This window comes from Ambystoma mexicanum, chromosome 11, assembly GCF_040938575.1.
Source record: "Ambystoma mexicanum isolate Mex_15411 chromosome 11, UKY_AmexF1_1, whole genome shotgun sequence".
Classification (NCBI taxonomy): domain Eukaryota; kingdom Metazoa; phylum Chordata; class Amphibia; order Caudata; family Ambystomatidae; genus Ambystoma; species Ambystoma mexicanum.
This window is the reverse complement of record NC_090934.1, coordinates 757,296,162-757,310,134: the sequence shown is the minus strand read 5'-3', so window position 1 is coordinate 757,310,134 and position 13,973 is coordinate 757,296,162. Positions and strand designations below refer to the sequence as shown.

The 13,973-nt window shown below is 45.6% G+C and overlaps 1 protein-coding gene across 3 annotated transcripts in view; it reads left to right on the top strand.

Annotated features, from left to right (window-relative positions):
- Positions 1-13,973, top strand: part of AMPD3 (adenosine monophosphate deaminase 3) — a 144,482-nt gene that overhangs the window by 55,823 nt on the left and 74,686 nt on the right. For all 3 annotated transcript variants that reach the window (XM_069623659.1, XM_069623657.1, XM_069623658.1), the window contains exons 3-4: positions 5,879-6,092; positions 12,123-12,288. In XM_069623659.1, the coding sequence (XP_069479760.1) occupies positions 5,879-6,092; positions 12,123-12,288 (380 nt within the window). The remainder of the gene's footprint in view (positions 1-5,878; positions 6,093-12,122; positions 12,289-13,973) is intronic.

Here is a 13,973-nt window from a genome sequence, read left to right as displayed (position 1 = left end):
AACCCTGGGCCGGGTCCCCTAGAACGTAGAAGTCAAGCACCAGCCATGGACCCTTTTTTCTAGCTTCCGCCCATCTTCGAGTTGACTCTACTGTCTCAAGGTGCTTTTTTCGAGACACTGCATGCAACTGGAGCTATTTTTAACACTTACCGCATTTGATCCATCTTTGATCCATTGCAGCAACAACTCGACCCAGGGGAAGCCATCAACTCACCCGTCTGGGCACAACACGATCCACTGGAAGCAATCATCTTGACCGGTTTCAACACCGACTTTAACTGCTGGTTGCCATCAATTCGACTCATATCAGTGTTGACCCGACCCACTGGAAGCCATAGACTACTTGTCTCGTTACTGACTCGATTGGCAGATAAGCACGTAGAAGCCTAGCTCAATGCTGTTTAGCCCAAAGACAAACATTGAAAGATATTTGTCTGTCTCTGTCTGTTCCCATGGCCCGCTCTCTACTTTTGTGACTTGTAAGACCCCATTCTCGACCTTTTTGAATACATCTTCAGTAACATTGAGATTTGCTGCTGAAATCATTGCCTGTTCATCGCTGTCCTCAAACCCAGAGTGCCCCTTTTTTTGCAAAGTCTGCATTCTCTGTGTTTTTCTTTAAAGCGGTGGGTTCGAGTTTTTTGATTAGTTGGTTTTTATAGTTAGTAAATATAAAGTACCCTGTATTTATAGAAACTTGGTTAGACATTATTTTATTTTGATACAATAATACTTTTGATCTTTGGTATTCTTCTGTACTATATCAAACCTTTCCTAAAGGATGTGGCGGCCCTCGGCCTACACTACCCTAAGAGACGAGGGAGGTTTGACTGCCGGCTATGCCTGTTACACCTTTATGGTTGGGATCATTGCTGGTTTAGTAGTAGTGTGGGGCTGAGTGTGGGTTTTATTTACTATTCGTTGCTGTACTCCTCCGGGGGCATAGTCATTTTGTCACACAGGTGGCCAGCAGTTGGATCTGGTACAGACTGCGCGTACAGCTTAATCAGCCAAAATAAAAGACTGAGCAGCAAATGTTAGAAAGACTGCCCGGTGATTTATTGATTTGTTCTTCTCACAACACAACTCAACATGGATTCGTGAAGGACCTGAAGTCCAGTGCTGTTAATCTATGTCAGGAAGGGACTTCCATAGTGGCAGTAAGGTACACAAACCTGAAATGCTGAAAAGCCTCCAAACATTTGAGCGGTGGAGACCCATGGGGTCAGTAGTGTTTGTGTGCACCCAAGACAGGTACCCATTGTAGTGGGGGGGCATGGTAGTGGATGGGAACAGCAATAGCTTTTGCATCCATTCTTTCCAAATTGCTGTTAGCGTCGTGTCCCAAAGAACCCAAGTCTCGGCTGTGCCCCAACCTTCATTTTGGTCCCAGGTCTCATCCAGGTCCCAGGGCTGTCTCACTGGGGTTGGGCTGGCTACCAGAAAGCTCCTAGCGGAAAGGAGGGTGGCACTGGGAGAACAGAAGCAAAAGGAGGAGAGTCAGAAACAGAAGGATCAAGTGAGTCTATGCAAGTTAGAACTCGAGGAACAAAGGGAGGCCTGTAAACAGGCCTCAGGCAGGAGGGGACTGTTTCAAACGGTAGCACCCAAAAGAAGTCCAAGCGCCATATCCACCTACTTACTTCAGTCATCTGAAGGGGGCATCTGTGATTGGTTTTAAGACTGTAGTGTGCCAGCTCCGGGAGGTAGAACGACTGTGGGGTGCAGCCCTAATTAGTCACTTACCGACACAGGCCACTGATGTCATCGTTCAGTTAGCTCCTGAGGAGAGGTCCCATTTATTAAAAAATAAAGGCCACCATCCTTGTGAAGTTTTGCAAGATCCCAGAGCAATACGTAGAACTGACCAAAATGGACAATCAAACCTTTGAGGCATTTACATGTTTGCTTTTGAAGTATTTGAGTGGGTTGGTGACTGGTAACCAAGTTGACACGTTTGAGAGAACGTATAATTTGGTTACATGCAAGCATATTGCCAAAAATTGTGAAGCTGAGTTTCACCAGCATTTAGTGGACAAGAATAACACATACCCTAGGGAGCTTGCAAAGTTCTGCTGATATGTGAGTACTCACATCCAGAAGAAGGCTCAAGCGAGCACAAACAAATCAGAAGACAAGACTTCTAGCAAATCTTAAAACAAGGAAGGAGAGGACAAGTCTCTCACCTTTCTCCTAAGAAAGGCCCTCAGAAATCTGAAGGGAAATGCCCATTAAAAAGGGAAATGCCCATTAAATGGCAGGTCATCTTCCACAGAAAAATAGAGTGATGGTGCCCCCTAACACTGGATGTTTTCTGTGTAGATATCTACCCCATAGAAAGGGAGATCCAACCTGTAACTGCAAACCCAAGCAGCCATCATTAATGCTGGTCTCATGGCAGAGGCCGTAGCCATTGTGGGGATTCTAGCAGATGAAGTCCCACTAGGCCAGCAAGTGTGTGAATTTGTCCTTGTCCCTCTAATGGTAATGGGTCACCAGAAGAGGCCGCAGTTCCCACAAATACTCAGATACGTTTGTATTGGTTCTATGTTTATTCATCGATAGTATTTTTTCAATGGGTTTTTCACCAAAATTCTTTTTTTTTTAAAACTCATCAAGCATTTCTTTTTCCAGGATTACTCCCAAATTCATCCTCCCCTATTTATTTTGCACTATCCCCAACTCCCTCCCCACACCTTATATACCTTTATTCACAACCCCCCATATTTTTCTATTCGTTTTCTCAAAAAACAATTTGGCAAAAAATACATTAAGAAAACACTGTCGATGAATGAATGTCGTACTGTTTGTATCATGCATTCATAAATGTGTAAAAGACTCCTGCCTTGTTTGACACAGCTGCTAGTGTTACATCTGTCAAGCGACAATGGGAGCAAGCTGGGCAGTACATAGAAGGCTAGGATCACCATATCAGAGGGTTTGATGACCTCATCCAATGCACCCCGGCAATGGTAGAGTTTATCGAGAGCGATAAAACCTCCATGTGCCGCATTGCAGTTGAAGACTCAATTGCAATGAGGTGTCTATTAGGGTATGAGCTTCCTAATGCAGACATAGTAGCAGCAGTCACTAGCGTGAGAACTCTGCAAGCAGCAAGAGAAGAAGCCATTGAGGCCCAAGCCCTGAGGCTATTTCTGCTGGACAGTGCCAGACACTGGTCATCCCGGTAGCACCTAGCCCAGATTGCAAGCCTACTAAAGCACCTGTTCTTGTTGGAGAGGAACCAGTGGCCACTGATGCGCCTACTGTGGCAGCACAGGATTCAGTGATCTCAGGTTTGCCAACTGGTGTAGAAAAGGAATCTGGGATGGAGGGCACAGTAACTTGGGACCAAAGGGGCCAGATGAAACTGAGGGAGCTGTCCTCAGCTGGAGGCCCAAATCAGGCTGACTCTTGCCAAGAACAGAGGAATTGTCCCACTCTGGTCAAAGGAGTCGGCACAGGCAAGAGCCATAGCCTGTACCAAAACAGTGAGTCCAAGAATTCTCAGAAAGAGTTAGCCAAAGATTGGCTATTCGCCTATGCCAAAGGAGGTTCCTATCAGATTTGGCTCTGTACATTCCTTTGGCTGGTCACTTCAATGTCACTGGGACCTCTGACAGCTTGTCAGCTCATTTTTACTGTCCCAATAGTGCAGTAAAAATGAAGGAATCAGTGCGCTCCTGTCAGACCTGCCATGTCTCTGCTATGTCAAGTGGGGAAATAAACCCCCTTTAATTATACTCTCTGTAGTTGGGTGGTCTTGTGAGGAGATAGGAATATTCTCTCAGTTGTGGTTCCCCCATAAAGTCATCTCTGACAGGGGACCCCACATCATAATGGTAGACATGCAGATTCTACAGAAATTAAACAGGACCTTTGCCTGCCAAGCAGAGAGTCTCCGTTCAAGAGGTGCCAGGCTATGGACAGGAACTCATAAATCAGACTCATGTGAATCTGGAATTGGAGGGGTGGATCAGCCCATTTGCCTGCATTAGCGAGAGAAAGAAACTGGGACGCAGTTGAGAAGAATCCAAAGCGTTGTCGTTGGGTCATATCTCCACCGAGATCCCATTTGGACATACTGCCTAAGCCTGGACCTCAACACTCCAAAGTAGATGGCCTCAGTACATGTTCTCGCATTAACGATGAGCCAGACCCATCGGAGGATTTGTCTGAACCCTTTTTGGCTGGAGGAGGGGGGAGGGCGAGTGACAGAATGCTTTAGTCATTTCGTCATGTCTTCCACTGACTGTTAACCTTCTCCGACACCTTTCAAATGGCATTAGAGCGAGGCCTGATTAGTCGCCAATTGTTAGGACGTGTTGTATTAGGGTTCTGTTTAACAATTCAAAGAAACAGTATTTTGCACAGTTGCTGTTTTGGATTCCCATTTTTATATTATGTGCTATTTATATCACAAAGGCCACAGATGCTGGATTGGTGGCAAGCATTCGATCAGCTGCCCGAAGACATATATGCTCTCCCAATATTAATGTTTTCCCAAACATGTCATGGAAGAGTGGGGTTAAGGCAGTCATATTCATTTGAACAAGGTATGTGTTATGTTACATATCATTGTAGAGTACACGTCTGCCATTGGTATGACGTTGTGGTGAAATTGACTGTCTGGGTGGTCCAGCATGCACGGTTTTGGAATAAAAATAACTGTAGTCTGACACGCTTAAATAAATGGTACCGAATAAAACATCACAGACAGATAAACATTTGAATTTTTATGCCCATTAACATAACATTGCATGCAGAATAGCATATCATATATCAGCAGATATATCAGGCTGTTCCTTGCCATTACTTGTCTGATGTTAATGCGCAGTTGAAATCTATGTGGCTGCGATGCGGTGCAGGGTTGGCTGTATCAGCTGCAAGTGTATGGCGTGTGAGCATCTGCACTATGGTGGCTTGGAATATCAGTGAGGTATCAGAGGAGAGTCGGAGGGGAGGCCTTGGCCAACTGACTGCAAATTGCAGTCAGCGAGTTTGTCCCCTCATATAGTGCAACCCGACATAGCATGATATAGCCTAGAAATTCATAAAATAGTCCTCCGTAGTGTAACAAGGCATGCAAGGGCAAAACAAGGTCCACCAAAGATGACCAGAACACAGCATTGAACAACAAGGCATAGCATGTAAAAACTGTGATTGTTCGAGGCAGTTTGACCAGAGTGCCTGGGACGTTGGCTGTGGAGCTGAGTGTCTAGACTATATGATAGATTTAAGTCTGATGGTAGGTAATTGCAGATGAAAGAGTTCGAAAACTCCCCCAAAGTTACATTTTCACCTGGGGAATGTGGTAGGACATATCTTCATTGTTGATCAAATGTACTTTGCGCCAAGCAGATCACCAGGTGTGGATCCGCTGTGGGTTGGCATTGTGCCATGTACCATGGAGATAGTTAGGCAATTGTAGGACAAGGGTTGCAGACTATTAACAGCTCTGTCTAAGAATGATCTTAAGGTTTCCCCTTTGGAAGTTCGGGCTTGCCTGAGGCAGAGTGGACCACCAGTTGACCAGCCCACCTGCCAATCATGCACAGAATCCACCATCCCTTTGCTGATCCAGGAAAATGTTAAGTCTCATTGTTAAACTAGAAAGAGGAGATTATGTGTAGCTCTGCAAAATCTAAACAGATGTGTGGAATCCACAAAAAAACAAAGAGAGAATCACTAGCAGAACATTCTAGAATGAAAATATACATACCACAATATCACAATGCAGCTGACCTATCAGGAGCCCTTTGTTTCTCGTTTAAGATGTGACCCACATGCCCCTTTATGTTATGTGCAATGCTTGGATTCCACATCTTTTTGTAATTTACAATATTGATGTTTGCCTTTCTATCCAATTGAATCGCAGGAAGAAAAGCTTCAAGATGATTCGCTCCCAGTCGCTATTGCTGCAGAGTCCGATTCATGAATGGAAGGCTCCTTCCGTCTCTCCAATTAGGTCTCCCGAGTCTGCAGCTCCAGCTGCAATTCCAGATGCACTTGATACAGTAGACGCAGCCTTGCCGGTGAACGAAGTCCCAGAGTTTCAGAGAGTGACCATCACAGGAGACTACTGTGCAGGTGTAAGTATCTGTATTTTCATTTATTGACAAACAAGATCATCCACTTCAATGCACATTTTCACAGATGGAGCAGTGTTGACAGATGCTTCCTCAATACCGCGATTCTTTTATAGGTGCAGCGGCATTCTATAATATCCACATCATTTCTTTCTGGAGTGAAGTGGGGGATCCAGATGGGCCATGATTGGCCGGCATCTCTGGTATTCCAGCCAATAACAGAGACAAAAGCATTCAGAATGTTCATTGGCCAAAATATTGACTGGCATTTTCAGCCTCCCAAATTGGGTTAAAATCTGCTTTATTTTTTTATTTTTTCAAAATTGTTATTGTTGTTTTTAATCGAACAAATTGATTTTTACAACTTCCAAATTTTTCTCAGCTTTATCTGATGTGCTGGTACAGGAAATGCTGATTGGCACCAAAACCCCAAATTAGTACCATGGGCAGGATGGAAGGGTGGGGGGAGGGAAGGAATTTTTAGCACAATACTCTATTCCAAATTGTGGTGGCAGAAACAGTGCCTGTGTGTTGTGAGCCATTTATCTTCTTGTGCAATGTGCACTGTGTCTGCATGGGCTCGCATATTCATTGTTGTTAGCTAGAGGTGTCATTCGTGATTTCCCAGCATGCTCCAGTAGAGCCACTGGAGGCATAAGTCCTGGGCTAATGCTTAATATTCCTCAATTCTGGATGAGTGATGTGTGCATATTAGCAGGTGATTCCTACAACCTTTGCCCTGAGTAGCCATTTCCAGGAGATCACAGGACAAAACAGTACCTTTAAATGTGTACATGTGAAAATATCTGACATATTGAGTATCATTTGCCACGAAAGAACCTTTTCCATACGAGAAGGTTCACCCCAACAAATGAAAAAGAAAAGCAGCCTAACAGGTCTCTGGCATCATACAGCATCAGCATACACCTCAAAAAAGATGACTCCCCAAAGAGTAGAGAAGGCAGACAACAAAGGATATCAGCAAGATGTCAAAAGCACAGCCTATATTAGCAGGCTGATGACGCCTTCTATTAACCAGTAGATGGCATGTAATGATCTCATTGCTAGGATGATGTATGTTTGTTGCTGCTTTAGATCTTCATGTAGTTTGCTATTCTACAATAGATATAGCACCCAAGCGTATAGTGGATGGCCAGGGCTGGTAACAGCCCGCCAGCTCGAGTCTAAGGAAGCCTGATTGAAGCCAGGGCTCAGGGCCTTATTGTCCTGTCTGGCCCTGAATGCGTGGTTATCGCTATAAGTATCCCAGGGCTGCCGTTGGTGTTCTTATCATGGCATACAATACTTCTGTACGGCAAAGGGTCCCCGTGTGTATTGCGCATGCCCAATTTCCTTTAAAAACTATGATCAAGATGGCTTCCATGGAAAATAGTAAAGGAACTAAGTGCCTTTTCTAGTTCAATGGCGGCCTTTGGGAAGGAGTGCGGCTAGAGGCGGGCGAGAGGAGATATGTCAGGTGGGAATGTGATTCTGTGCAGGACATGAGGGAGGTGGGGGGATGATAAATGGGAGGACAGGACAATGGGATGACAGGGCCAGGGGTTGAGAAAATGTTTTACGTATAACCAGGGGTAGCGAGTAGGTGGCACAGAGAATGCGGGCGGTCACTGATGGTTCCATGCTCGATCCCAGCCACCTGATTGGCCAGATGCTCTCCCCAGGTGCTAATAATAAAGAGTTCCTCAAACTGACATTCATTTCACTGTGATCTCTGCAGGTGTCGTAGAATTATTGTGGGTTTTTCCAGATGAAATAAGCAATGTGTGCAATAGGAGCTTGTAAACAATTCCTTGTGAAGGCAAGAATTCCCCCGATGCATGAATAGTAGTTTGCGCATTTAGGATCAATCTTCGGGATTTCCCCACACTGATAAGGGCCTGTGTTCTAGAGAACTCAGCTTTTCAGATTACCCCAGATGGAAGAGAGCTCAATTGTCCTGGGTGGTAGGACTATTGTAGGCCATCCATCTCCAGTTGTTCCTACAATCTCCATGCAGAAACACATGGCCACATGTATGTTATACAAATACATCTGAGGCATTCAGCTAGATGGCGGCGGTATACCCAGGATAGCACCATTCACAAGGTTTGCTCTAAAGTGAGAGTGCTCATGGACTATTGATTGGTAAACCCTCCAATCGTAGACGTTCTTCAGATGAAGGATGTCCTGCTGCTGCCATCTGATCCAGATGGCCCGGAGCTGTTCCTCTTGTATCTGGACTCTCCGGGTCATTGATGTGCATGGCAACCAAGAGCAGTGCATTGCTGAGGCCCAATCAGAGTTTGGAAATCTTGGGTGTCCTCGAGGCGTGCATTTTAGGCACCCCCAATGAAGTAAACTAATGTGGGCCAGCTGCCTCCATCTTGCATGAGCCTAGGGAAGGATCCAGCTTTTTGGCCATGAATGAAGTAGGCTGATGAGACGAATCAGCCGGCACCCTGCCGGCAAATCGCAATTGCCCAGATGTGCTGGGCCCCGGTCCCAGGTACATTTTCACATTCAGGAACAAGTACGAGTTGAAGGGCTGTTTGGCGTGCGCTGTTTTACTTTTGCATGAGTAACTTATTGCAGTCCGATCGCCCTGAGGAGTGCTAGCACTTGTGTTAATATTTAATGGAATTAAGATCATTTGCATCACAAGTAGGAAACTAAAGCAGTAGGAACTATCCTCAAAGTGACTTTGGGACTTAGTCCCAATTATTACTAATGGGAAAACCTCACTTGGTTTAACCCGCGGTGAAGTGGCAAGTACACTCTGACCTTGAGAAAAGTTCTTTACATAACACCACTGACTGATCAGCTCTGGCAAAGCTCTTGTGGAGCCAGCGTGTGTAGAGGAGATGCCCGTGCTGGCGAACAGCTCCCAAACAAATGTCACTTTTCGGGCATAATCACAGTAACTTTGCACTGGTGCAAAGGCAATTTTGCACTATATTAGCACAAGGGCAAAATTGCCCTTGTGCAAATACGTTTTCTTTCAAAAAACTATTGTGCCAGGGCCATTTTTACCCTAATGGTAATCCTTACCACTTCTGATCACGAGTTCAAACTTGGCTGTGCTACAGAAATGCATTGAAAGAATATGTTTTTTGCAATAGGTCAATGTTTGCCTGAGAGCTCACACCGTGAAATTGTTTTCTTGCACCAGCGCAATGTTACTGTAATGGGGCTCCTAGGCGATGTTACCTTTCTTTGGCTATCGGCTGTTAAACGTTTATTGCTCTGTAAATGACATGCCTCTTAGCTCAATGATCGCAATTAGAATGACGTTGAGAGTGTCTCGTCAGCCTGCACGTTGGTGGAATTGCTGAAGCAGGTGCAATGTTTTTACCCGGAAGGAATGATGACCAACACTGCCGGGTCACGCTGATCGGCCACTACGACACGCAGGCATTTGCAATATCGTAACTGCATGTCGGGTGACACAAGGCAGACATTTCATGAGATTACGTTCATACAAGACTCTTGATAGGGCAGTGAGCATACAAGATGAAATACTCCCCTTTCGGCTCAAAGGGGGAATCTGGTTATTTGAACCCGTTTTCATCCTGCTGGTCCTTCTGGTGTTTTTATGAAGAAATAATATAATGAACCGAGACAGACAGGAGGTGATGTCATGCAGGCGAATGGGGGCCCAGGACAGGCGCTAAGTATGAACCATAAACAGGTGGAAGGAAGACAAGAAACAGCAGCAGTTCCTCATGGAAAATGCGGGGGCTCCTATAGACCCTCGTGAGTTCCGACACCAGTTTAAAAATAGGTTGTTTCTCAAATATCGCCTGTTTTTACCAACCCTCAATTAAAAGTCACGTGTACTCCAAGGAGTGTAGAGTCATACCTCAAATTTTAACCCACTTTTGAAAAGGTAACGTTTATTCAAATGACGTTAAGGGGTGTGCTTGTGGACAAAAAGCCGCAGGTCGTCCCCCCGGGGGTGGGCGTGGTGGGTATGGGGAAGACAGCCTCTTAGTTGCCCTCCTTCTCATCGAATTTGCCAATATAATGCACAGAAGGGTCACAAAGGACACTTCTCCGCACTTTCTTGACACATTGCCCAACAGTAGCATCACCCGCTTCCGTACACAATCCATTTCCAAAATATGGATGGCAACGGAGGAAAATAAATAAAGTTTAGAGCGCTGCATGCGGATTTAAAGTGGATCCGCATCCCTGGCCGCTGCACCTGCGGTACTGCTAAAAGGAGGTAGATTCCCAGAGAGGCTGCACATGCAAGGAGACGGTCATTACCGCATGCGGAAATCCTGTGGGAAAATATCCCAAACTCACAATCCGCCCCATAGACTCTCCAGCGTATTAGGATTTTGCATCACAATGAAAAAAGTAGGCTTTCAGTGTGAAATGCACTTTGAAATGTATGAAATACTGTTTGAAAATGTAGCCAGTTAGGACCAGGTTCCACCCTTGGGGTCACATAACCTTATTGCACAGAGCACCCTAATAATAGCGAAAGGTGCCTCTCGGTCTCCTGCCCAAAGAGCAGGATTCCCAAGGTCCACCTTCGCCAACCCTCCCCTACATCACTGGCAAGGTGGGTACCCTCCATTCCTGAAGGCTGTGCTGCTGCGCGTTGCTCCTTTGTGACCGCGCAGACCTGGCACCGTGGCAAATGTGCAACAGTGCACATCTGACTACTCTGCAACACACCATCTCAATAGATACAACACATGCATGCAGTCATGATATGCGCATACCTGAAAAGTCTCAACAGGTCGAAAGCTCTCCTTCCCTTTTAGTTGGTCTGCTCTCATTGTGAACTGCGACAGTGCACTGGTACATTTCCGTATCACGTCTTCATAGTCTCGCGAGAGAGGGAAACTGATAAAATAAACATCACGTGAGTTGCAAATGTCCATGGCGTTGACACGCACTGGCTGCTTGTGATCTGAAAAAAGAACATAAACCTTGGGGATCAGGTAATAATGTCCCCATGAATAAAGTCATCAGGTTGGTGACTTTTTAAAAAAATGCATTAATGTTGCACCCTCCAGACTATCAAACACTTTCCCCAAATATTCTAGGACTGGAGGTTATAATATATAATTATACCCATCCTAGAATATTTGGGGAAAGAATTTTGATAGCCAGCAAAAAGTCGCCAGAACCCGACGACTTTTTCATAGGAACATTATTGCATGGAACATAAAGCTTGCCTAGCAGCAAAGACAGCCAGGCTCCAGCATCGAGTGTGCCTACACTCGCCTCTCTGTGGGTGTTGGTGGTGGGGAGTGTGCTTGAAAGGATTATTGGTTATTGATGATAACACTTCGTCGGAATGTTGGTAGAGCTGTAGTCCAGCATATATGAGCCAAGATTTATCTCAGGAGTTAGTCAAGTTTAAGCATATTCCCAAAGAGACGTGCAGTGAAACCTTGGGCATTCATCTGTATCACCCAGTGACCGTATCCAAGCATTTAATTATTTATTTTATTTATTTATAACATTTTTGTAACGCCCAAACCCAAGGGTATCCCAGCGTTTGTACAGGGTAGTCAGGTTAAGAAAAAAGTAACGGCCAGGTGGGACAGGCATGGTAGGAGAAGGGGAATGCAGATAAAAGGTGAAAAGTGTAATTATTCATATTTATTGACGAGCCAGGTTTTCACCAACTTCTTCAAGGTAGTATGGGAGGTTTCATCACTGATGCGTGGGGTAAAGAGTTCCAGAGTGAGGAGGCGGTGTGAGCAAAGCTTACACCACCAGCTCTAGCCTTTTTGAATGGTGGAGTGACAAGAGCCGTGCTTTTGGAAGAGCAGAGAGCGCACAACTAGTGTTTCTGATAGATGCTGTTGTTTAAGTACATGGGGGCAACACTGTAGATGCAGCGGTGTGCTAGTTTCAATCTTAATTTAGCGAGCACAAGAACTGGGCTATCTGAGCCCTGCCACTGGTACGTTGTAGCAATGAATGGGTCTGCACAACCTTCAGTCTGAGACTTACAATCAACAACTGGGATTATTCTCCCTAACTTTGCATGATTGCGTCTTCTTGCAGGTGACAGTGGATGACTACGAGCAGGCGGCCATCGGCCTGGCGAAGGCTCTGCTCATCCGAGAGAAGTACTCGCGCCTGGCCTACCATCGCTTCCCAAGGACCACGGCCCGGTATCTGTCCACCATGAACAATGACAGCTGGAGAGTGGAGGACGAAGTCTTTCCAGGTTGGTTGTTTTCCTCATGCAATCTTTGCACCCTCAAAGTTACGCTGCAGTTACTTCTCCATCCAGTGCTTAGCTATTGAACACTGTGTGAGGAAGTCTTTGGATCCAATATCATTCAGAGTTGAAGGGTGAATGTCTGCATGTAATATGCCTTAGAGGGTAGGAAACCCACACCTGCGTATCACAAGGCTGTACACCCAGTGGATTGTGTTCAGAAGCCTTACATTTCAACAATGTCTTCAAGGCAATACCTCACAAAACAAACATGTTGAGCGCATCGATATAGGAGCAAGGAACACATGGTTGGTAAATTGCGAGCGCAGGGTGTGTTGATAATCTCGGGAGGATAGCTCAAGGGCAACACGCTCGCCTTGGAAGCAAGATGACGCTGAGCAACACAGGTTCCATGCCTGGGTCCGCGCTTAGAAACCTCCAGGTATTAAGCGCGTTATAAATAACCAATCCTAATCATAGGGAAAAGAAGGTGATTGCCTGTGGTACAAAAGGTAATCTTCAAGAATATACAGAGAGGAGGACAAACAAATATCGGAAGTAAAAAAGGGATAACAGTAAATATGCATATATTTAGCAATAGTTTCAGTACACAATTGCAAGGAACAGAAAATGGGTAACTGTGATTTTGCTATTAGAGCATATTTGAAAATGAGCCCCGTTTACATTCATTGTTGCAAGATATCTGCCTCGCAAGTAGACGATATATCAATAGAGACTGGGCAGCAGATATCAGTCTGGTGGCGAGGGGGCAGCGAGGGGCATAATCTGTCAACAGAGTATAAATGGCTGTACATCCTAATCTGACCTTGCATTTGCACGCACAGCTTTTGTAACAAATTAGATTCTGCCCTACAGAAGAACCATGATGGGCAGAGGCTAAAATGCCCACTCAGCCCTCACCCTGCTACAAAACCAAGAGCCAAGAGCCAACACAATCATAAGGGTAAAACGGGCCCAGTTAAGAGATATACCTCCTTTGCCTTTTGTGGTAACTTGGGCTGAGGGAAGGCTACTAATTAATACAAATAAAAAAAGCCTGGGCTTTACACCCTTGCCAGATGGCAATCTGTCCCAGTCTTAGCCAGGATTCCACGACGACGCAGTGAAACATACGTGGGTGCAGGGGTGCTTACTTATGTGTGTGTTTGATGCTAAATCTCCCGCAGGGATTCTGTCGTCCAATGTCACAGAGTGGTGCCTTTGCAGTCACTGGTTATGACAGGGGCTCATCAAAGCAAATAACCACCTGCCGGGCGTGCCTGCGACTCGTGCCAGTCTCACCTCAGTGACGTAAGACATGTGCCGGGATTGTTAAACACACACGGTTGCAGAGGCGTAGCCAGCCAGCATTGTCTAACAGGTGGGACCTGAAACTAATGTAGTTGGGCCCACTGCAGTGACATTAACATCTGTAAATACCCACAGAGCACTGCTAAGAGGGCATTTACATATTTTGGGTGGGACTCGCCCACTCAGGCCCTACCCTGTCTACGCCTTTGCGTGGTTGCCTGTAGATATTACTCAATTGAACGTCATGCATTGACAACACACTCGTCCCACACCTCTTCCAGAGTAGGGATCTGGGAACATTAATAGGGAATTGTGAGTAAAAGGACTTTTTTTCCGTCTCTGGTGCGACCACTCCACTATGCTTCACCGGTGCACTAACC